Genomic DNA, 25,288 nt, shown 5'->3' on the forward strand with positions numbered 1-25,288 from the left:
AAAATGCGTGCTTCCCAATGCAAATTCTTTTGTCCAGCAAACTGCCACGAAACTACCAGCAGAGAGTGTGTTCTGAGGAATGCATGAGATAGATAAGATTATTTTTTAATAAAGCAGACTGAAAAAGAAGATACTTTAGAGAGGAAAAAAAAGATTACTATTAAGCTCATAAAAGCATGGACAGAAAGTTAGAAAAAGCTAGAACTGAAGATACACATTCAAATGACATACAGTCCCTTTGTGAAAATGCTTTATGATCCAGAATTTATTTAAACAATTAAACACAGAGACACTGCCCCGCAGGAGTTCTGACTCCGTGTAGTAACTGTATGGACTTGGACCTGGAAATTAATTCAGTTTATGTGTAAGCTTATGCAATGTCTATAGCATTTCTGGCTCATTTGTTGAAGAAATTAGAAGGCATATAATAAAGGCAGTTCTGCAAATGGAGTTTTGAAAATAGAGAAAGACTCATAATTAAGTCAACTGAATATCATTCCAGATAACTGAATTCTTATATAAATCTGAGTAATTTACAACAGATTTTTCACCAATGGCAAATAATTGTGTTCATTGTCTAGGTGCTAACCCTATATGAAGCTGAAGCTAGAGTTCTCAGTAGCTCTGAAAACCTTAGCTACACTTAAAACCAAGAGAGACTGTGTTTTAAACTTATGCTATAAAAGTAACAAGTGTTCTGAAAAATCGTATGGTAAGCTTCTCCCGAAAAATAGATTTTTGGTGATTTTGACACAAATTGCTTTGTGCATTAGATTCCTGTCTATAAAACTAAAATTACAATATCATTTTCACAAGTGTGTTATGAGGATGAATTAATTAGTGTCAGTGAAGCACTCAATAAGGCCATAACCCCCCCCCCCCAAAACAACTCACGATGAAATTAGTAACCCAAGAGAATGCAGAGCTTAGCTGAAGTGCGGTAAATAAGACCTCAACCCCTACATTGAATGATACGGATAAAAATGGAACTCTGAATACTTTCCATTCAGTGAATAGTGCTCATTTTTCTCTTGAATGGAGCAGAGATCCTGTGGAAAAAAACTGCTATACAATCATGAGAAAGCCATTTGTAATTCATTACTCTGTTCTATATTTGATTCTGATTAATGTTTTCTTTTCCTTTTCACATGATTTTTCTTTTATTCCCATTTATAGTCCTTTTTCATATTTTCTTCTAAACAGAACACAGTGTCAGCAAAATTGATTATAAGGAACTTTGCAACCTAACATGTTACAGCGCCTTCACAATTAGGCACAGGAAAGTCAGTCATTCACTGTGATTTCACTTCATCTAAAAAAAAAACAAAAAAAACCCCCCAAAACAAGAAAGAAAAAACTGACAGGCAATTTTGATTGCCGTATTTGTCTGATGTCCTCTGTCAGCAGCGCCCACTTACTGCAGTTTTGTTGGCTATGAACTTATGGGTACACTGCGGATGGAGAACTACACCATGGTTCTTCCACTCAGTGATAGAGTCCAGTCTACAGCATCATTACAGCACAGGCTCTGTCTGCCTGATGTTCTATCAGAAAAGAGGGCCATCTGGAGGAAAGTGTGAACCACATGACAGGCCACACAGTATAGCCAACAACTCTCATCTTGGTCACTCATGCCTTAAAAGTCTAAATTGTACTCCGACACTTTATGATAAATTGCTTAGAAAGTATACCATTCATACCCAAGAACTCCTGAAATAAACCTGCCTAATACTGCACACCATTAAATTTTCAGCTCACTGTAGGACATGCCATTTTTGAAGTCGGCTGCATTCTTTCTGTCCTCCACCAGTCTGCACCTCTGTCCTAGATGTAGAGCTACCACTGAATAGGAAACACTAGCAATGCCAAGCCCTCCTTGTTGAGCTCCATCATCTCTGAGGAAAGTACATCCTATCTATGGTCACGTTCTCTTCAGCACTGATAGTGAACTTTCCTCTAAGTAGACCAGCAGAAATACATTACATTTCTGGATAGAAAGGAAAGCTATATAGAGATCCAGACTGCTAGCATGTAGGATGCAGTAGTCTTAATGCAAGTCAAAAGCACTGACAGATTTACAGCATATATACTACACAAGCCGTAAATGATACTGACCTGGTATTTTCTGGATATCCCTGCACTAACCCAGAAATCAGACCAAGAGGGGAAACTGGGCCACAAAGGGAACACATATGGCTATTACGATGCAGCAGCACAGCAAGCAAATTGTATGTGTCTTCAGGATTACATACTGGCCTAAGCATCTGTGATGCCACAGAATTAAAACTAAATGTGTTTTATGCTGTTGGTAATGTCCTTTGCTAACTAAAAGAGTGTAAGAATAAAGTAAACTTATGGAGTCATATAAAACCCCCTCATGTTATTAAATTAGATCATTCTCAAATTAATATGCATACCTCAAAATAATTATGGTCTTGTAATTTTGACAGGATTTGCATATGATGTTCATTGCTATTCAATGTCAGAACAAAGAGTAAGGTATTGAAGTAATACAAAACATCTCAACTAAGAGAAATTTAAAATAAATCTGTAAATCACACTGAATTACAAAAAAAAAACATGCCACAATGTGTATAGTGACACTCAAATGTATTTTAATTTGTCAATTCTGGAATTTTCTGCAGATAAGCCTCATGGCTACCAATTTCTCTACCCACTTCCCCCTTTTTTCCTCCTCCAACTGCTTCCTCTGACACAGAAACAACATTCCTGGATTCCACCTCTTGAAGGGGGAAAGAAAAAAAAAAAAAAAAAAGTCCTGAGAAGGCAACTGAAGACTGTATAAGAGATTGTACTGGGAAAAGTAGCCTGTCTCTTGAAGAGAGTGTGCAAGAACATGCCAGTGCCTGCAGTGCTACCTTACACTCTAGTTTTTATTAGGATCTTAGGTTCCCAAGCACAATCCCTATCCTCCTATAGCCTACCAATATCAGAACGGTTGTAAAGTAAGGGACTACCAAGGGGAGACAGAAATCTTCACCCACTGACCCCTAAAACTTCACAAAAATCCCTTGTCCAAAAAATGTAACAGTATATTAATATTTAAAAGTGGTAGTCAAATAATTATTAAACTATCATCTCTGCAGAAAATTTTAATGGTGTGACCCATTACTAATGCAGAGCAGCTGGGATGTTCAGAAGACACCTAACTAGTCTGCTCAGTGAACAACAATTTACGAATATAAGGGATTTATTTTGTTTCTGGGATGATACTTCTGAAAGGTTTATTTGAACTGAATCATTAGGGAAGCATATAACTGTTTTTATGCAAGCCAAAGAAACATACCTCCACTAATAATTTTCAAAGCATGTTAATGATATTTAGTTAATTTTATTTGTTTATGTATGTATTGGGGGATTACTTTGGTACATTCCAAAAACTGCAATATGGCTATCAAAAGACTATAACTTTTCTTTAGGTGCTCATATAGTTACCAGCTGCACATGAAGCCTTAGGAAAAACAGGTTTTACTTAAAAAAAAAAAAAAAATTACAATCCCTTTATTTAGATAAATGTTAATTAAACCACTTTCAGAAATCTGATTCAGCTCACCAAAAAAGTAGGACACTGCATGAAAATACATTTTGATTTCTTCATAAATTAAAAAAAGAAATCACCCTAAAGAACTGAGGCTTGTATTCTGTATTCTAACAGTTAAACTGCTTTGCTACTTACCAAACCCTCACTGGGCATAATGCTGGTGAGATGAACTACCTCAAGATGTGCTGACTGTGACACCAGAGAATCAGATGAGAGCGAAATGATGTGGTCACAAATCCCAGACAAGGTTTTACACTACGAAGAAAAACAAGTCAATGTAATTCCTCATATTAAACTGAAACTACTAGTGAAGAAGTTCTTATTCTGAGAACTAATTGAGAATAAACAGATAATCTTACTTCTCAGCATTATAAAAACTACAGGTATATGAAAGTCAAGAACAAGAGGTTAAGGGAATAGAAAATAGCCATAAATGTCAAGAAAATGTACATGCATGTACAGTTCTTCTGATCAAAAGATTTTACTGTGCACTGAGAACATCTATAGATCTAAACTATCTTCTCCACTTGAACTATATGCACATTTAAAAAAAAAACCCAACCTGATGAACTTCATCTTATTTGTCATTATAATGTATCATTATAAATGCAATGGAAGTCTAGTGAAATACGTAAAAATAAATGCCTTATACACCAACTTAATAACCTATTTTGGCTACCAAATAATGAGAGCAACCCTACCAAAGGTGATAATTAGGTGAATTCTGTGTTATACAACTTAGAAATTTTTTCCTTTGTTAAAAATTACACCGGCAGAAAAGTGCCTTAGTTAATCCATTTCCTAAAGTAAAATTCTTATGCATTTTTAGAACACATCCTTTAACTGATATTCTAGATCACTACAACTATGCAATAATTTTATGTCATCCTGCCTTCCAGCTAAAGATCTCAAAATCTTAATGCCAATCCACACGAACACCTTCAAAGTATGAACCCCATTGCATAGATAGTAGCGGTGATACTAACAGATTAAACCTATCCATCAAAGGCAAACAGTAAGTCTATGGATCAGAAAGGAGCTGATCTGTACTCTCAGAGAATCTTCATGTGTAAAGATTTATTCCCAAATTTGCATGTGTTGCTTAAAGCATTCCTTCAGAAAGACTATGCCTAAAAATATTTGAAGCTAATCTGAAAGCATTCATTTAGATGAATTTCAGAATGGTCTTCCGGTTGAAGTTGTGCTGTATGCATCTATTTTCCTTTGGGGACTATACTCTCATTTTCCCTAATTATAGCAAATTCTAGTGAAATCCCTTAAGGGAAGTTTTATTTCAGACATTTGAAAAAGCATGAGGATTTCTAATATCTCATTTGACACTATACTTATAAGTTAAACAAATGAAGTTGTCACAATGAATAAATTAACTGACTGAATTTATAGATTATATTTCCATTCACTGTACAGTTACTCCTCTGGAAATCCAAGTACAGCTCTGGGGTACTGGATGTGGCATTTGTATTTTGTATCAGCTGCACGATGCAAAGCATCCCATTCAGGTATACATGACTGCATCTAAAGGTCACCATTACCAGAAATATTTCTAGCAGTTTCAGCTTTGGGCCAGAACCCCTAAACAAAATTTTAGGTCCTGTCTTTTCCCACCAGAGATACAGAAACTGGCTTGCTCAGAAAACATATTGTACTGCTATTCTACATATGAACTGATGGTTGACCCTGTCTGTGAGTATATGCTTTCATCCAGCTTTTGAATTACTGTCATATCAAAATATTACTATGATTTCAAACCAAGGCCCTCTCTTATGCCTTAAAATTTAGAGATCATATGTACAGATTAGATGCAGACTAAATCTCAGAGACAACACTTCCTACTTTCTGAGGTAATGTTTTAACTTTACAGTTGTCACATGGAAATAGTTCTTCAGTAAATAAACTTTGGAACAAAATAAAGAACATAGAAGTTTTCAATCAAATTTAATCTTACAAATCTTTACGATCTCCCCATGATTCAGAAAGTTAACTAAAATCTATGCAGGATTTTAGCACGAGGAAAATATTGAAGAAAATTATATTAGAATATTAAAAATATCAGTTTGTTGTAAAAGTAGTTCAGCAGGTACAAGGGAGGCCCGACAGCAGTTGTAAATAATGCAAAGACTGAGATAGTATAAATTGGAGCAACTGAGCAGAATTTATGAATAATAGCACAGGGTCAGTAAATAATGTTTGATATGGCACTATCAACATGAGATGATACATTAACATAAACTAAAGTATTTTTGGCATTAAAAAAAAAAAAAAAAAGACCAAGGTCTTGTGTACTAGTTCCAAAACCACAGAGAAGCAAAGCGCGTACTCTCCAGGTGGCGCAATACTACTGCAGTTAAGAAAATCTCAAACAAAATTGGGTTCTTCAAGAAGTTCAATACCTGTTGCAGAGGAACTTTACATACAGCTTTACAGGCCGTCCAACACCTAAACCCATTTATTACATTTCTCTCAATGGGCCACGACAAGAACAGAATCTCTCAGAAACCACTAAGTCTTGAACAAGCCATATAAACTTATACGTCACAACATGTATTTTTATTGTGGCAGGCACTGCTGGGTTAGTACAAAGAGTATAAATTAATAATCTGTATTTAATGCTGAAAGAACAACTACCAGGTTGTAATTTTTAATTATCATAGGCATACTATATTAGTCTAAAGAACTGATGCAGTTCTGATAACTACATTTTGCTGAAGAGGTATCAAAAAAAAAAGAAACCTGACTCTCAGACATGCTGTTTAAGTGATCCCAAATATCACTCCTTCTCAACTTATCTTTTGCCATAATACCCAAGTTGCAGAGTAGACACAGTCCAGTCATATGACTAGTGAGGGAATGGCAACTGTGCACCTGCAATCACATCATCTGAGCATATACTGGCCTAATGTGGAGCTCTTCCAAACAAATCTAAACCGCAGTGAATCTCTCCAGTAACCAATGAAGAAAGTCAATCATGGATCATCATTTTATAAATCTGTCTTTACTTCTAAGTATATCTTTCTTAATATCTTTCAGAAATAAAACAAAATGCCATGTGGTGTTTAAGAGTTATAGATTTTATCTCTTACAAATGTAAAATTTTACTTTGGAGCATCATAATTATTTTTCTGGAGTATTTTCTTTATTTTTCTTTTTATTATTATTTTTAGAAATTAAGTGACCATAAAAGAAATTAACAATTTACAAAGCTTATTCCTGAATTCAGTATCCTTGAAGTAATTTTTTTTTATTTTATTTTTAAGATGCTGTGAGAAAGATGGTGTTTCTTCTCAATTCACCCAGAGTTACGATGATAAACATGTTGGTTCTCAGAGCCTGGATGCTCTGGATCAGGTAGTTTCAGGTGATTTTGCTCAGGCTAAGATGAGTTCTACTGCCTTGGGATCCAGGCTCCTTAAGGTTCATCACACTTTCACTGCTGAGCCTATGGAATACTTAAAAATGGAAACTTTTCTCTCTTCTATATTTTTAGCTTTCCATTCAGAACAGATAGAAAAGTCAAAAGTAACATTCCTGCTAAAGATGTATTTCTAGAAGTCATATGCACTTAGAATTGTGGATTAAAAGATATGTATATATGTGTGTGTGTTTGTATACATACACACACTCCAAATCCCAGAAGATTTCAGGTGCTTTTAGAAGTTCTTTTCAGAATAAGGTTTGCAATAGTGAGCTTTTTTCTAAAAGTCACTGCATGCTTTCTGAATTTAACAGCACATCAATGTTTTACGACAAATTTTAATCCCCGCTGGAAGCAGAGTATGTGTAAAAGGCTTTAAAAAAAAAAAAAGTCAGGCACTTGGTTAGAGCTTGTCAAAAGCTTATCTGAACTTGTAAATCCTTTGAGATTTCCCTTTCACCATAGAGTTTAACTCTATCTCAGTGTCAGTACAAGTTTTCAGTACCGGTACCAGGAAAATATAAAGTATTTGAACTTAAAGGCAAATATCTAATCAATAACTTTGTATAAGATTCCTCCAGACCCATTTGTCATTAGATTTTTTGAGTGCTGAAGGCACGAAGTGCTCAGTCTGACAATCAGTGAAGCTAGTAATGCACCAGGTATAATAGAGAGCATTACCTCAGGGAACAGTGTAAGGAGAGTGAGAGGGAGTATCTGACCTTGCCTACTAAAATAAACAGGCAAAAATTAGGGAATACCAGAAGTAAGCTGATTCTTAAGCCTTACATTTGAAAGACTTCCAATTTAGGAAAGTGTAGAGAGGCTTGGTAGGAATGGTTCTTCCATGAGCCTCCGATCTTCAGAGAAACTGGAAAAAATGTCTTGGGTGAAAAAATATTTTATTAATATTGTTTGCGTAGTGTCTCTCCATTTCTTTATGTTGATGCAAAAAAAAAAAAAATTTCTGAGTGTTAAATCTAGAGTACTGGGGCAGTCATTAAACTGGCTGGTAGGAGGCAAAAATAACTTGTACTAAGTCGGTTTCAGGGGGTCACAAAACATGTAAGATGATATCTCTCTTGCTGGTCTTGAAAATAATTTTTAACTTTTTAACTATTTGATCTTATTTATGAAACGTTAACATTTAGCAACTGATATAATTTATTAGAAGTTGTGTCAAATAGTAACGAACTTTATTTTCCTAGAGTAGCCTTTTTTTTTTTTTTTAAAAAAGTCATTTAAGTGGATGGAGTAGGATTACAGAATACCAAAGCAGAATACTTAAATTACTTACCACATGAAGAATTTTATTTTCTGTTTCATACACTGTACAATCCTGTGGTAAAATAAAACAAAAACAATTAATGCCAATTGTTTTAAATTTCCTATTAAGAAATAAAAGAAGGCTTTATGCTGATAACTATCTCTCACAGAAATACCTGTAAAGACAAATGAGCTCTTGAGTTTTGTCATGCCAAAAGGTTACTTTCCGATCTTAGGAAACTTGACTTCTCTTGTGGCTGGTTAACCTCAGGGATCTACTCTTACCTTGATAGTCCTGAAACTTGAGCTCAATACTAGCAACAATATAAATGTAAAGCAGGGGGGACAGATTCATGATAGTGAGAAAAAAAGTAATTGACTATAATCCATCTGGCATGTCAGAATTTCAATGATGTGCAGAGTGAGAGATACATTGCCTAGCCTTAAATCAGGCAGAACGTTTGTTACCTGTTCTACAAGTTGTGTGGGGTGCAAAGAGTTGTGTCAGACCTACTACTAGGTAGACTGTGTTACTAGAAAGCATGGGAAGGAAGAGTAAACAGAACATTTTGACAACAAGTACAACGCTAAAGATGTTAAACGTGGTATGTCCCCACTGTCCGTTTGGTTTGCTCCACCTTTTGCTTCAAGGCCCTGACTGTCTACACCATCCATGCGGGACAAGAAACAGCAGTGGTCCCATCTCTTGGGAGAAGTCACATAACTGCTCTAGTTTTGGACTTTGGAAGGCACAAGCCACACCAAAAAGGAATGGGAAAGGACATGGGCTTGCTCATGCTGAGCACTGGCCCAGGGATACCCAGGGGGTTTCACCGCCTTAAGGCCTCCCAAAGAACAACTCCATCCCAGCTTGCCATTATGCAACATTGCTTTTAACCAATTTAAAGTAGGCCTGACAAACAACATTCCTGATCAACCTCTTTATTTGCTTAAGACCTGTAACTTCTAGAGCAGTCATCTTCCTATTTTAGCTATCATTTTAAGAATAATAAGTCTTATCACTCCATAGCTTAAGAGTCATTCCTCCCTTAACTTGCGTTTTGATTTCGTGATATTACAGTGGCTAGAATATTACTTTTTCTTCATGAAACAAAGCATACAGATTCCTAAAAGAGATCTACTGCCCCTACTGCTTTTTAATGTTTTGAAGATTTTGTCAGTACAGTGCTCTATAAAGCAAGACACAGTCATGACAAGACAGTATTTAGCCCTTTCCTACAGGGGAGGGCCCACGTACACTGCGGCAGCTGTACCCCACCCTCCTCCTGCCAGTCAGCACTCCGAATCACCACACGGGCTCTCAAGCTATATTTCACTAAACCAGAAGTTTAAAAGGAAATAACAGAAAACTCAAGTTTGCCAGACAGAGTGAGATTAGATTAGACTTCCCCAAAAAACTGGTCACCTCTGAGGCCAACCGCAGCCAGGGCTGCAGCCCCCATGGCCAGCCTCCCTCAGCCCCCAGCCCCAGAGCTCCAGAACCTTCCACCGCTCGCCTGAGGCAGGCAGCCCACCACACTCCTACACGGTGAGCACTGGCCTGTGACACCTACCTGTCTTCAAAGGGGTGCATTTCTGTAACAAAATCTGAGGAGAAAATACTTCTGAGGTAACTGGCACCTCCCTGTGTTCAGGGAGACACAGCCGGACCCTGTCTGTGGCTGGCGGGAGTCCCAGAGCCCTGTGAGGGAGGGAATGAAATGGCCGCCACAAAACCTACTGAGGATTGGGCAGGGCAGGAGCCTCGCCTCACCAGGGGCCTTGTTTATCACAGGAATTTTGTTTATAATGCCATACTGACACTGATTATTTACATTTAAGTGAATTAATGGTTAACAACAGAAAAATTATGTTGGGAAATTGCTAAATACTTCTCCAAATGCTATGTCACACTGGAAAAGAGCTTTCTACAAAGCAAGATTTCAGGACGTATTTTTAAGGATGAGGATATGACAAGTAAAAAACACTGTCTCGTTTATTTGTCTTTTTTTCCTTGAATAAGTTTTAAAGTAAAATTTAACTTACTGGTATACCCTAAAAGATCCCCTCAAGTAACTTAAGATTCTTTATAGTTCTCAAGATTTCCTCTTTCCTGGATCTTAATATGCTAGCAATAACAGTTAATTGCTTTATACTTCCCATGAAATAATTCCAACATCCTCACTCCATTTACCCTAGAAGTAGATTAGCTATATGACCTGCATAGGCTGTGGTACTCTTTGCGAAAGAAATAGCAGCTAACTGGCAGATCTCTGCTCCTCTTGTCCAGCAGCGGAAAGCCTCGGCTATGTCCCATCCACTGAGGCCATGTCCAGCTCTCGAACCTTCTTCCTTGGGTGCTGCTTTGAGGATCCTGTCCCTCAGCCCGTCTGAGGGTGCTGCAGAGCAGCTTTAGCCTGTCGGAGCCACTCAGCCCTGGGTACAGGTAACAGTCGCACCCTCAACTCTCAACGTCATGTTTATTTTGGAGGATTAGCACTTTTGTAGAGAAATTAATTTCTAAGTGAATACAGTTTAGAGAATATTGTTATAGAATAAGAAAGTCAAAATCAGAAGATTGTGAGTGCCAAGGAACACAGAGAAGAATTTATATGAGCATTTCATGGTCAAGTATCCCTTTGATGTTTCTTCTGTATTCATACTGTTATTTTCTACAGCATAAAAAAAGAATTCAATTAGTCAGTTTGGTTGGCAATGCCCAAGGCAGTTTTCCCTACAAGTTTTACACACTTCAAACAGCACATCCACCATCTCCTTTTAACCCTCCAAGTACCAAGAGAACAAAATGATCACAGCAGGGCTTACAGCTTGACTTCAGAGCTAATGCTCCTTTCTAAATTATTCCTTTAATTTCTGTGTTAGAAATACAATATAAGCTTCATTCTGAACAAACTTAATTACTTCAGGTCAAAGAATAGAAGACTTATGTATAGTAAAACTGAAATTTTACTGTTTTGTAGAGCAGAATTAATGTTAGCTATACTTATGTTGCACATTCAAGATTACATTAGCATTAAAAATGTTAATGGCTTTGGGATTCCTTCCAAAATAGATGCATATTGACTTTTTTTGTAAATGTATCAGACTAGTTTAACTGAGAGGTTAAAAGCACTTGCAACATTATACTAAAATACTAAGATATGTAGGTCACAATATTCTTCTGATTTATTTGTCCCTGATACGAAGCAATGCACTAGGGATCTCATTAAAAAAAATTCTTCCAAGACTAACAATTATAGAATTTTGATCTATTTTTCTTAGAAAATAAATAATAGTTACAGTGATATTCTTTCTACATCCTCAATAATCAAGATGACATTTTAAAAATGTTTTTTTCTTAGAGTTTAAAAAACTCTTAAAAAAATTAGTATCTTCATTCTATTTCCCCTTTGCCTGTGCCAGCTTCTGCACCATCCAGAACATCCTACCTTTCAAAGGTACAGTACACCTTCATAACTGATAAAGTAAAACAGCATTCTTTTGAATATTCATAAAGAGAAAAGGTCAGTAGGACTTGTGCTCACCCACATTATATTCATAATTTTAGTTTCTAATTCCAAAAGAAAAAAATGCAAGTACTACTGAAATTTGCAGATACCATAAAGAATGTTTTATGACAAGTCTTGAGGGCAGTTAACTAACACATAAAAATACTAATACATGTAAAATATTTAGTTCATTAACTTAGCACAATAAAACAGCATGAGTTAAGTCAACTACTGAAAAGAAACAGAGACCCTATAAAGGAGCAGCTTGGAAGAGAACTTAAAACTTTGTGATGTTTGCCAGTTGAGTGCCATTTCCCAATATAACACTGCAGTAAAGATCTACTGCAATCTTTGAATGGTGGATATGACAAAATGATATTAAAAATATATTGCTTGCATACAAAAAATCAAACACTCTTCCGGAATTCACACATTAAAAAGAATGAGATCACTCTGAAATTAGGCAAATATACAACAGTAATACACTAACATAACTTATTTTACCTGATTTAATTAAGGTAAAGACTTGATCATAATCTATATTTAGAAAAAAGTGAACAGATGTTTGATAACAAAATGTTCTTTAGCAAATGCAAGCAAAATAAGATTGAGGGGCTGAAAGCTGAAGTCTGCAAAGTTCAAACTGAAATAACATCCACGTTTTTAATGGCAGTTGCTGAATCACAGAATAATTCAGGTGGAAGGGACCTCTGGAGGTTATCTAGTCCAACCACCTGCTCAGAGAAGGGCTAATTTAAAAGTTAGAACAGGGACTGGAACCTACTAAGAAGCAACAATTTCTATCAATTGCAGTACAAACTAGATAGCTTTAAAAAACATATGCTTCACCCTAAACACAAAGTATTTGACTAAACATAGGGTAAAAATCTGTGATATGGTCTCTGAATTTATCTCAGTGAGGTTAATTAAACATTAATAAATGGGAGAACAAGCAAAATTTTGTTTGGCTTTTGTTGGGAAAAAATCGGTCTGAGTTGTGCTGACATTCTTTGGTAAGACACAGACAAACTTTTTGTTTAGAGAATGTTTGTTCATGCCATTTAATGCACGTATCAAAAGCATCTGTCACAAGTTTAAACATCTTTGACATAATCAGGGAAAACCAACTTCTACCAGGAGTAGTGAACTCTTTCTACTCAATGAAAAATTAACCAATGGCTACATTTTATGAACAAAATTCCAAACCTGTTCTTCCCCAGTTATTCCAGATATCTTTCCCCCAGGGTAGCCTTGGCAGTATAGCATGACTAAATCCAAATTCAGTTAAGTTAGTCTGGTGGAGATTCATTTTCAGAGCAAAAATGAGAGCTAGTCTACCTTGAAGCTAGAGCTATACTACAAAATGAAGTCAACAGAGAGCTCGGACATCTGCAATACTCTGATCTAACATGCTTTTTTTGCACATTATCATCAACACATTTTGATGGGACATTGCACCTCAAAATCAGGACATCTCTGCAGCTTTCTGCATAATGCTATTCTTCTATAGTTTCCCTACTTATTTTAGTGAAGTTGAGATCGTGAGGGATAAGAAAACTGAGAAGAATGAAGTACATTCCCAAGCATAAATGGACAGGTATAAAACATTTCTGAAACTAGTGAATAAAGATCAATTTTCTTATGACCAGTATGAGAAGATACTATTTACAGATAAACAAGTGGCTGCTTATTCATTGTAGCATTTACATGGTATGTAAATAATAATACCCAACATTGCAGTTCATCTGCTTGGTTTAAATTTTGAATGAAGATCTCATCTTCACACTCACACAGAGAAAGAACATGACCTAAAAGCTAAAAAAAAACCCAAAACCAAACCAACCCTACGTCCTTACTAGATCTAAGAGTATGTCACTCGGATACACACAGTACACCCTAGCAAGAAGATTCATAAGCAGTGTCTATATTAGACTAAGATTACATAGTAATGCCCCCTATTTAGAAGGACATTCACCCTAAGTGGCAGCTGTAAGTTATGCACAAAAAGCATGTTAATTTTGCACAAAATAAATCTTCAGGTTGAAGACATTCCTCACTTAATGTGCCAAAGGCATATCCTTGACTGCTACTTTCACACTGACTAAATTAAATATCTAAAATTTATACCATTCATAAAACAAGGAGTATCTGGAAGGATCCAAGATCTAGGTTTCTATTAGTTATGCCTTTCAATTCATATTTGAGCCTACAGTTAAGACTGCAGTTCTGCTTTAGGTGAGACATTTCTGCTTTCATACATTAAGATCAATTTTCCTCAGATTTAGTAACAGCAAAACTGTCTCCCTATGAATGATTTTGTTTTATCTACTCCTTCTGGTGCTAAGTTTAATATACTGTAAAAAGATCTTAATAGATGACTATCAAACAACCCAGATCTGACAATAAGATAAGAAAAAGACAAAACTTGATTTGTAACTGACCTGAAGTACTAACTAAACATTTTTCATCTTGGAATGTCTTGGAGTTTATGCTAAAAGAAAGACTGTTTTTAAGTTGTCAAAAGGAGGACAGCTTTGGGAGTGGAGTTGAAGAATTGAAAAAAAAGAACCAAACTATTGCTGGCAGAGGAGAACTGAATTTCATCTGCCAAAAGCAGTGAAATGAACGACAGAAATGGAGACAGCAATTCAAAATTATACTATTTTCACCTGGGGAAAAAATCAAAGTGCAATATCAGCTGAAGGGCAGAATCAGAATTTGAACTTTTTATGCTGTAGAGAAGCTCATTTTGCTTAGTCTGTAAATCAAAAATAGCCTAGTGCTATAAACACCTTGTAAGAGAAAGCTTAATAAAGATACATAAATAATTAAATGCCTACATAGGAATTTTTAAACCAAGAAAAGAGAAAAAAGGTCTTTGTTTTGCACTGCAAAAGTGCATAAAGGACAAAATTTCTATAAAGGTTATAAAGGATAAAAGGAATAAAGCTGAATATTATAAATTAAGGATAATAGTGTAAAAAACAGACTGATATTTATCAGCCTTAGTTCTTTTTTTCCAAGAACTAACATGAAACTGAAAAGGAAAAAAAAAAAAAAAAAAAAAAAAGGAGTTTGCAGAATGCTACTACTCCAGGAAGCCTTTTAAATTAAATGAGTTCTATGATTGGTCTACTGTGAGGTTACATGGAAAACTGTGCCAGCATAGGACAGAGGTGGGCAGTGGAGCTCTGTATATTGGAGGCAGGGCCAGTTTAAGGTGCTTACAAAAACTACAGCTTTAGCTAAACTTTCTTCTTGCTTTCCCTCCTACAACATTTTCATCTTTCTCTTTTGCTTCATTCCAAGACAGCCCTGCCTGTTCTCTAACCTCTCCATGTATTCCAATAACACTATTTTGTCTCATCAATATTTTTATCCACTCACAAGATGAGAAGCTCACTGTAAATGTTTGTAAAACTAATTTCCACTCAGTTTTTCTGTGTCTTACTTCAGGGGCAGACACTGTCAGATACTATTATTTGTATATTACGTAGCACTACAGACCAGATGATAAATTAATTTTATGTACCTGTGGACTGTACTATATTACAATTAATTAATGAATGTCAGTGATGATAATATTACTACCCTTATTTGTTCCATATTTGGTTTGTTTAATGTTATGAATATTTCATGTTAATCACTAAACAACTTTCATGTAACTAGCTGTCCTTTAAGTGAAGCAGCCACAGGACAGGTTCTAGATATATTTGTATGTATTGTAAGAACTTGACCCTGAAAGGTTTTTGATCATTCCTATTTTAATCTGTAATAAACTGTTAGCAGTAGTTAAGCTGTTTCCCATTGTGGCTTTATTCTTTTGTTTAACACTTGCATGGTGGTAAATAACATGACATGAAATAGTCTACTTAAAAGCAAAAAGTGGATTATTTTTAACTTCACACTGTCCTTCAATCTATCCAGGCATATGAGGATAACCGAAGTCCAAAAATCTTCCGGTTACTCCCAGAGAAAGAGAATATACAAAGAACAGAGAGGTAATGCTGAAACAATTTTTCTGGTGAAGTAAAAGCTTAGCAATGTTTTTATTATTGCAATTTTTAAGCAACAGTATGAAGAGGACTGAGCAGAAGATAACCACTGTTACCTGTTGCACAATGGTTGTTAGTTCCAGGCACAGTTGAACAATGTTGTTTTTCAGCAGTGAGTATTCTGTCACGCTGACAAATGGAGACCTGTGACAAAGGAAGGATGCGTTTATACAGCATTAAGGATTATAACTCCTGTTTACAGTATAAGCAGATATATGTAATATAGAGATCAGTCCTACACCACAGAAATGTGAAACACCTCATCATGACAATCTCCAGCAGCAAGTTACACAATTTTTGTAAAATATGCCTTTGAAACAAGAAACAGTGTAAGCAGGAAGGATGTAAACTGGATTTTGGCCAGAACATCAGAAGTTATCATTCTTGGGGGAAGTGGAGATAGGACCTTCCAAATAATTGTAAGTAGTCCAGATTTCCTTTGTACAGCTCATTAAAAAGACAGCATTTCCAGTATGATATCACTCTTCAGCAGCAGCTAGCACCTTAATTCAGAGAGCAAAGTAATGCTTACTTAGTCACTAACAGCTTCCTGCACACTTGGATTTTCTTCAGGCTTTCCAAATTCTAGCTGAATCTGACCCCATTTGGATTTATAAGAACTGACAAGGTCATAGCCCGAGAGAATATGACTGCTGGCATTAGGTTAGGAAGATGTCACCAGGATTATACAAATCCTGTAAAGGAGGGTGATTCACTCTCACTGTGATTTCTAAGGTGCCATTTATACATTAAAGAGCATTCAGATTCAAGATAAAGCTATCCATTGCCATAACTCCAAAGAAAGAGAAACAAACCATAAATGCTCTGATGCTATTTTATGTTTTGGCTTCTGTCTTTCTGCAGTCAAAATTTTAACTACATTTATTCAGAGAGATACTTTTAATCAAATTCTCAATTCGTGGATTAAAAAAACACAGTGGCTGATTGTTGAGCATTAACGAACACCACAACTGTACCTAACACATCAATCGTACTCTTGATAAAAACTCTAATAAGAAAATTTAATTTTCAGACTAAGCAAGTACTATAATTTATTTTGAAAATTCATAATTGATTTGCTCAACTCCAGCTTTTCTGTGTCTTTTTGAAGGCTGAAGGACAGTTCAAACTCCACAATCTTTTCTTCCTTACCTTCCTTCTGAAATTACTGATGAAGTTACCGCTTGTGGCAGTGAGATGCCAACTTGGAATAGCACAAAAGTATTCATTTCACACAAAATACTATCATCAGACTGAAAGAATCTGAAGCAGTAACTAGAGGAAACTTTAACACCCTCCTGACAGAAAAGGGTACTACATTTTGCCTCCAATATTTGAGAAATTTGCAAAACAAAATTTAGAGCTAGAAATCCAGAACTGCCACTTTAATATTAGAATAAAAGAGTACAAGAGAAAAAGAAAGAACAAATACAAAACAACCCAAAGACTTATTTCTTGATCCTTCATGCATGAGAATAGTAAATTACCTGTCCAGCCAGGCTAGTAAGTTCTTGGCAGCACCAATCAGGTCAACTACAGAGGTAAGAAAATCATTTGGCAGTCGTCTGGAGGCCCTGCCATCATAATGGCCACTCCTCCTTCTACCCGTTATAAAGTTCTGAAGATTTTTGGCTGAGGCATTCAGCTTGTGAGACAGAGTTCTCAGGTTTTCGGTCTCCAAACCATAATTCTGAGGGGAAAGAAGAAGATACACAAGTGAAATAGTGTGTTGTCAGCTACATGAACAAAACTGTGAGGTTAAACATTCTGAATGGCATTGGCTGAAAGGATAGGATATTTATGGATGCCTGATGGTAGACTAAGCAACAGGCTACTTTGTTTAGAACATACAGGATGCATCCATCCTGTCAGCACGACAACCTCCGCTGTCATCAACACTCACAGTGCTAGAGTCCCCGGACCCATCGGTCCAACTAAGTCACTGAGGGCAAGGAAAAAGAATCCCCAAATGCTGGCTCTCATCGTCTTACCCATTTTCAAAAAGTGAAGATGAGTCAGTCCAGTATCCCTTACCTGCTACGGTTCAGGATTAACCAACCGTTTGGTGTATTTGTTACCTCTGAGAGCAGGTCTTTAGGAGTCCCACTGCACTGGACCTCACTCAGATTTGTGTTAGTCCCTCCACTAACTTGCAGTAACTTTGCCTTAGCAGAACTTCCCTAAAACTGTGAAAAAAGTATAAAATCTCACATGGCCTCGGTGACAGGCTTTTACAGGAAAATTCCTTCCTGAACCCTGCTATTGTTGGTGAGCAGCTGTCCCATATGTAATGTCATATGGGAACAGTCAAATCAGGTCAGAGCAAAGACATGGTACTCCTGTTTCCAATGACTGCGTAGGGAAGCATCTGAGAACAGAGCAGGCATGTAGTAACAGCTGTTACTGGTTCAGAGACTTCAGCCAGTGACAGTGTCTTCATATTTAACAGTTCTTAATGGATTTTCTTCCATTGTTCTAATTCTGATGGGGTGTTTGTTTGTTTTTTTTAATCTAAGTGAAGTTTTCCATGCACAAGTCCCTTCTTCCTTCATCCACATTCCTTTATCCACGTCTCTGTCCTTTTATCACCAAGCCAGTTCCCCACTTAGAGCCAGGTAACAAGCACAAAGATATCTCAGCTCATATACATTAAATAATTCACTCAGATTCACATAGAAAGTCTCAAAGAAACTGAATTGAAGCCAGATTTCTTGCTGCCACAACAGGATGTAGCATATGAAAGAATTTAATAAGCACTTAAACAAAATGAACTTTCAGAGTATGAATTGATTGCCCACTATTAATTTCAAGTATGCATATGTTACAGAGGATGACTGATCATCAATATCACATTAATTTTTCTGCCTAAACTTCTTCCTCAAAACAGAGAATAAAGAACCGCAAACAATACACTATCAATGGACACTAGTATGGATATTTGTACTAGAAATAATAATATTCAACACTAAAAAAGGAAAACGTACTGACCAATAACAAGCTTATGAAATGGGATTGTATGGTAATCAAACAAAATACAAAAAAACTGCTTGGTAATGTTGTTTGGACCACTTACAGCTGGTACTTAGGACCACGCCTTCTCTACCAGCCATTCTCCCTCTCAAAGTTCACTCAAAAATAAATCAGGCCCCCTGCCTCCAGCTTGGAGGGCAACCTACAAGGAACAGAAACACTTTGCTATCTTATTTAGCTCGCTACAAAGAACTTAGACTTTAAAAGAATTTTACATACTAGGGACAGAATTAGCTTCATTGTTATATACATATCATGCCTAAAGCATCACAATCAGTCAATAAGGTTTGGAAGCATCCAGTTTAAGATTGAATAGTGAAACAAAAGAAAGTTACATTTGTTTAGCTGCAGGCGAGAACAATTCTCTTCATCATTTTTCCGGAAAAAATACTGTACAGTTAGCAACAGCATCGCTGAAGTCAGTCATTCTATTTTGGAAAAGTTTAAAGTTAAAAAGCAAGTTGTATTTGATATTAGTATGCCATCTGTTTAATATTTGTGGCTAATCTTTCTTTTATTGAAGCACCGAAGGAATTTCCTCTCTTGCTCTATTTTTCTCTCAACTTCTACTCGTGCCAAGATGATGAATAAGTGGATGTATTGGGATGCCTTTACCAGCTAGCAACCAGCTAGGCAATGCTCGGTTTCCCCTCAGAAAGAGTTTGATTTTGCACACTCAACAACACATTACAAGGATGATAAACCAGATCCTCCTGTTTTTATTTCCAAGGCCAACCTTGCTTATCCCTGTGTAAACAAGCAGAAAATGTTTCTCCCAATAATTCATTATTGCATAAAAGATCTGGAAACCTGTCAGTTTACTTTCAAGAAAAGCTAAGCAAGAAAGGAAACAGTTTGACCAGCGAATCTATAAAAGCCAGAAAGTATGCTAGATACTAACAAGTGTAATCGACCAGAGTGATCTTCTCAAGTCATTGGAAAACACAGAGAACTGAACAGAAAATATGGTTGAGGAAATCCACCTAGTGAACAAGTTCTCTGTTTTATCTTAAAGTTTATTAATTACATGCTGATGGCAACCTCAATGTCAATATAAAATTTAAAATATAGCAGAATATAGATAAAATATATCCATAAAGATAATCAGAAGATGAATGGAAATTTTTCAGCACAGTAAAAGCGCTGATGCAAGTTAGTGGTTTAGCTGAGACTTAGAAAGACACAATAAAGGGGAAAAGATAAAAATATTACAAAAATGACAGTGAATCAATATCTCTAGAAGACAGAGACATTGCATTGCTCTAAATTTAAGTTTGCCTCAAATCCAAGATCTTAATTTTTAAATGAAACCACCATAACCAACTATAAATCGGGGCAAAGAGTGGTTTAAAATAAACCTTGAAAGTATCACCTTCGAGCACCTCATCCTAATTTACTGCACCACAGCTCACCTCAGGTCAGCTGCACATGTTTCTCTCTCTGCTGCCACCTCCCGCGCAATCTGTTTGCCAGGCTGAAGCGCTGATGCCACCAAGCCCCACAAGCCCCACAGCAGCAGCGCGTTAGAAAACTACTGAAGGAAACTATGGCCCCTTTCGAGCTTCCCTAGTCAGCAACCAAGGTGATGGGATATAAAAGAGATTGTTCCAGAGAAGAAAAGAGCAAACAGGTGGGTATATACACAAATTTGAACTGCATTGATTATGATTCAGCGAACGTGCTTGAAAACACAAATAGAAGAGTTGCAGCTTATGATAATGAGCGAGTAGGTGGGTAGCCTTGTTCTGTATATATGACACTGCAAGAGGTATCCAGATCTCAGTTCTAATTCCTGTAGGCATCTCATCTACATGATGCTAACTGAGATAGTCTCAAACCTGCCAGACTAAATCATTATCACAGCTACCATATCAGAGTTCAGTTTTCACAGCCATATATTCTGCTCTCACTGTGTTAAATATGTGCTGTTATTGTGAGACACGCCATAGAAATGATGCTCCTGAGCCTGTAAAATTCTATCTCCTGGCAGGTGATTTCTTTCTTGCACAGTAAATCCTGGATATAATTTCTGGTTTAAAAGGAAAGGAAAAAGAAAAAACATCTAAAAGGGGCAAGAGGGTGCCATTAGCATAGGCAGGATTATTTTTCATACCAAGAGTAGGGAAAAAAAGCAAGCAAGGTTTGCTCCATTCCCTGGTTTTGTTTCATGATGCTTAGGGTTACTGCACAGTCATTTTTACCAAATTACTCTATTAGTGGAAAGGGACATACAGGTTTAGAGAATGAATACTGGCTATTAAAGTGACCCCAAACACTGTCTGTCTAGAACTACACAGCCATACAGTTTGTCAAATTATCACAAAATCTGTATCATGAAACTGCTTAGTGAGAATAGAAAGTAGACTAAAGCCGACAACACTCCATTTCAGTAAAACGGGCCTGACAGGTATATTGCAGAAAGGGTAACTCCTGGAAGAAAGGGCCAAAGTAACAGCACACCTTGAACACAGGAAGATGTGACTTGTAAATCCATTAAATGTTTACTTAAGCTTCTTCACACAAAAGCACTGTTCAAACAGTAAGAAAATTCTGTATGTTCACTGAGTGTGATACATGATAGCATTATTACCTTCACACACAGAGAAAGAGTTGCATAAAGATTATCATCTGATTTGTTCAGTGACAGACTGATTCAGTAGTATATTTTAGGTTGGAGCTCAGTGATTCCTGATGCCCTATTCAATGACAGGAGTTGAAAAGAAGGATTTCAAGAGGTAGAAATTAAAACACAAATGTGAGATCAGAAGCAGACAAGCTTATTATAGAAGAATATCATTAGCAATAATGCAAAGATGAAGCTGTGCTTGAAGTGACTGACACTTGTTAGTGAGATGTACAACTGACTTTGGTTTAAGGATAAGTCTGCTTGCTGTCTGTAAAACACAGTACTCAATTTTAGCAATTTCACCCTCTAATTTTCCCATTTTCAAATTATCAGTGAGGATTCCTGTCATCCCTCTAGTTCCCCTCTCCTGTTCAGTTTGAGATGCCGGTTTCGGTGTTCTTAGTGATTAGCGTTATTGTAGGGTGGTGAGAGGGAAGAGACAGGCCAGATCCTGGGCTTTTGCAGTTGATTGTCTTTTTTGAAGCACAGAAAAAACAGGTGGCTGTTGTCAGAAGCACTAGAATTCAGAAGACAGGAGAGAATACCAGGGTTTTTTTAACAACCTGAAATAGACTGTTGTTTTTACTAGTGCAGAGTGGGAGATAGGATGTAAGAGATAAGTTATTGAATATTCCATATAGATAAAAATGTGTACTGGAAATTGAAAAATATGAAATCTGCCTCCAAACAGATATTTCTTCCTTTTTATGTCATAAATCCAAAATGCAGAAATAGCTGAGTATACTGTGACAATGAACCCTCCCGCTCTGTGTCTGTATCACAATTCTAGCTAAAACCTCTGCTTGTTTTGTACATACATTCTGGTTTGAAGTTCCATTTTTAAAAGACAGTGGGAAAACTGAGCAAATTTTTTTATTCATGTGACAATGTAACACCTGTGGTTTTTTACATATTCAAAGTGGAATGAAAAAAAGTCTTCAGCTAGGGCTTAGGGTGTTTTTCTATCTTAATGCAGGTATGTAATAACATCACAAATTAGTATTTTATGCTAGTAACACTACCTGTGAAAATTTTAGCTACTAAGACAAAATAGGCCAAATTATTGTAACAAAGTTACATGTGAAAAATAAAAAATAAAATGGAAAAAAAAGATAAGTGCTAATCAATTTTTTGTAAATACTAACACCTGAAGATCAAAAGCAGAGCAAGAAATACCTGCAATATAAGAAGAGTATTTCTTCTGTGGAAAAAACCCCAGCATTATATACTTAAAGGTACTAATATAATGAAATGGTTTTGCTATAATGTGACTTACAGAGATAAAAAAATGTGTGTACATTGAAATTTATGTGACACAGGATATAATTTAAGCTAAATAGTTTATATTGCCTAAGTAAGGACTTTAATTTACCTTAAAAACAGATTTATTTTTAATCATAGCAGCTTTTCTTTATGTTGTCATTCATGTAAATAGTTGGTGTAATGTATGTATAAATATGTATAAACACATGGATGCATATACAGCTTTTTCTGTAGGTGATATTTTGAGAACATTACAATTTTCAGTGAACTGTAAGGTTCAGAGAAATAAAAGTGCGGAGCAGTAAATCTGACTGAGAAGATTAAAGGAAACAACCCTGACAAATTCAAGCATCTTACATGAAATTCACCATGTTAAGGCATTTAAAATACCACAACCTAAATACTGTGCTACACTCCCATTTTTACGTTTCATGCCTAAACTTAGAAGAATCCCCACAATTTATCAGTCCAGTCCAACTGTGGTAGCCGTAGCTGCAGGTCTCGGTTTCAAACAACAGCTGAGGACCATTAGCAAACCCACACAGTAGATGTGCCTTTGCTGAGTGCCACCCTGCCCCGAACACACAAACATCCTTAGCACAGCAGGCTGCTCCCCGCTCCCCCTCCCAACCCACCCTGAAAGCAGCACATCTGGACTCATGGCACGCTCCAGCTCTTCCTCAGGGCTCAGTTTCCCAGTTGCTTTAAGCTGACATATTTGTCAAGCGCCATGGAAGGATGCTGCCATGCCCTCTTCCTGAGTCCCAGCATCACTGTATAGTGAGCAGGATTAAGAAACTAATTTAAAAGCTCCATCTTCAGGCACATCTTCCCCACTACAGACTGGTTTTCGACCGATTCTCAGATTGCACGTAAATTGACTTAACGTTATTGTGGACTTGCAACATCTGATGCATCTCTGCGGGGATGCTCTGCCCCTCTTCTGCTGGGAAAGCAGGTCTGGTGCCCCCCAGGCTGCCTGCTCACCCCGCCAGCCCTCCTCTTCCCCAGGGACCTGCACTCGCAGGCTCTCCGTAAGACCTCTCCCCACCTGTCTCCCTGGGGCACGGTTGCAGCGTGGGGCTCCGAGATGACTAGGAAAGAAAATTCCCCAAAGCAGCTATGGGCTTTTGGAATCGCCTTTGGGAAAACACGACATGCCAGATGGGATACCACAACTCCCTGCTGTCTACATTGCTGTGTATGCTGCTCCTGCAAAGGCCATATCTTTGCAATGAAAATTACAGCGTCTGTGATAGCATATAGTCGTTTAGCACTTAATGAATAAAAACAGGCAAACACAGCCTGTTTAATGAAAGCTAAAATCCAAAATAATCATACACCACAATTTTAGCATAAATAGTTCTGACACTTAAATAGAATGAAAATCACCAAAACACACTTTCTTTTTTTTTAATTTCCCTTCTAGAGGTATGTTTTTAAAGGTTAAGAGCCTAACAGAAAACACAGCAGAAACTGTATTCAAAAATACTTGTCTCTGTAAACATTTCTTTGATTTCATCAGGTAGCTCTGATAAAAATATCACCACAAAATTTTAGGATACAACTTAAAAGTGAAGTTATCAAAATAGTATGAAGACAAAGTATGTGACGCAGTGCATCTCCATCAGGCATGTCATTTTTTTCCTCTTTAAAAAGAATTTACAAGCTGAATATCCTTTATATGAAGAGCAATTTGAAGGAGGTTAATATAAATTTTTTCATGTAAATCACAAAGGTCCTTCTTTTGAAATTATCTGAACAAGTAAACAAGTTTTACCATATCATTTAAAATACTAAATTAAAAGTATGTATTAAACCTTGGTTCCACAGAATATGGCCCACTTTAAGTATTTATTACAGATTTCAGATAAAGTGCTAAAATATCTAGATTGGTACTCCATGTGAGCAGAGGTGACGTAAATTCAGCTGAAATAAAGAATAAATTATACCTTGTAATTACTGTATTACATTTGGTAGTGTTAAATTCTGCTGGAGCAGTATGCAGCTAGGGGAAAAAAAAAATTACTTGACTTGCAGTCTGCTAGCAGTTACACCTTTGGCATAACTAGTGCTTACAGCATACTGGGGTCTTTTTTTTTTAATTGACCTATCACTTAATTTTTGATGCACTGTACTAAATGCATTGTATACCTAGCCCTGGGGAAAACGTAGTGCTTCATTGCCTGTGACCGTTTGCTGATTACCAGTGTCTGAAGGCTCAGAGCTGAGATTTTATTTAGAATCATAGAATAGTTTGGGTCAGAAAGGATCTTTTAAAGATCATCTAGTCCAACCCCCCTGCCATTGGGCAGGGACACCTTCCACTAGACCAGGTTGCTCAAAGCCCTGACCTTGAACACTTCCAATGATGGGGCATCCACAATTTCTCTGGGCAACCTGTTCCAGTGCCTCACCACCCTCACTGTAAAAAATTTCTTCCTTATGTCCAATCTAACTCTACCCTCTTTCAGTTTAAAAGAGTTACCCCTTGTCCTGGCACTACAAGTGCTGGTAAAAAGTCTTTCTCCATCTTTCTTATAA

At 36.7% G+C, this 25,288-nt stretch overlaps 1 protein-coding gene and 1 long non-coding RNA gene across 2 annotated transcripts in view; one reads left to right on the plus strand and one right to left on the minus strand.

The window, feature by feature from the left end:
- The window catches only part of LOC128153769 (connector enhancer of kinase suppressor of ras 2-like), a 212,080-nt gene that overhangs the window by 95,578 nt on the left and 91,214 nt on the right, over nt 1-25,288 (minus strand). The window contains exons 3-6 of the mRNA XM_052813495.1: nt 17,313-17,515; nt 15,882-15,969; nt 8,293-8,334; nt 3,698-3,817 (exon numbers count right to left, since the gene is read on the minus strand). Of these exons, the coding sequence (XP_052669455.1) occupies nt 3,698-3,817; nt 8,293-8,334; nt 15,882-15,969; nt 17,313-17,515 (453 nt within the window). The remainder of the gene's footprint in view (nt 1-3,697; nt 3,818-8,292; nt 8,335-15,881; nt 15,970-17,312; nt 17,516-25,288) is intronic.
- Nucleotides 597-15,870, plus strand: LOC128153770 (uncharacterized). The gene is made up of 3 exons (XR_008239099.1): nt 597-712; nt 10,552-10,707; nt 15,698-15,870. It is a non-coding gene; the product is annotated as an uncharacterized LOC128153770 (long non-coding RNA).

This window comes from Harpia harpyja, chromosome 18 (assembly GCF_026419915.1).
Source record: "Harpia harpyja isolate bHarHar1 chromosome 18, bHarHar1 primary haplotype, whole genome shotgun sequence".
In the NCBI taxonomy this organism is placed as follows: Eukaryota; Metazoa; Chordata; class Aves; order Accipitriformes; family Accipitridae; genus Harpia; species Harpia harpyja.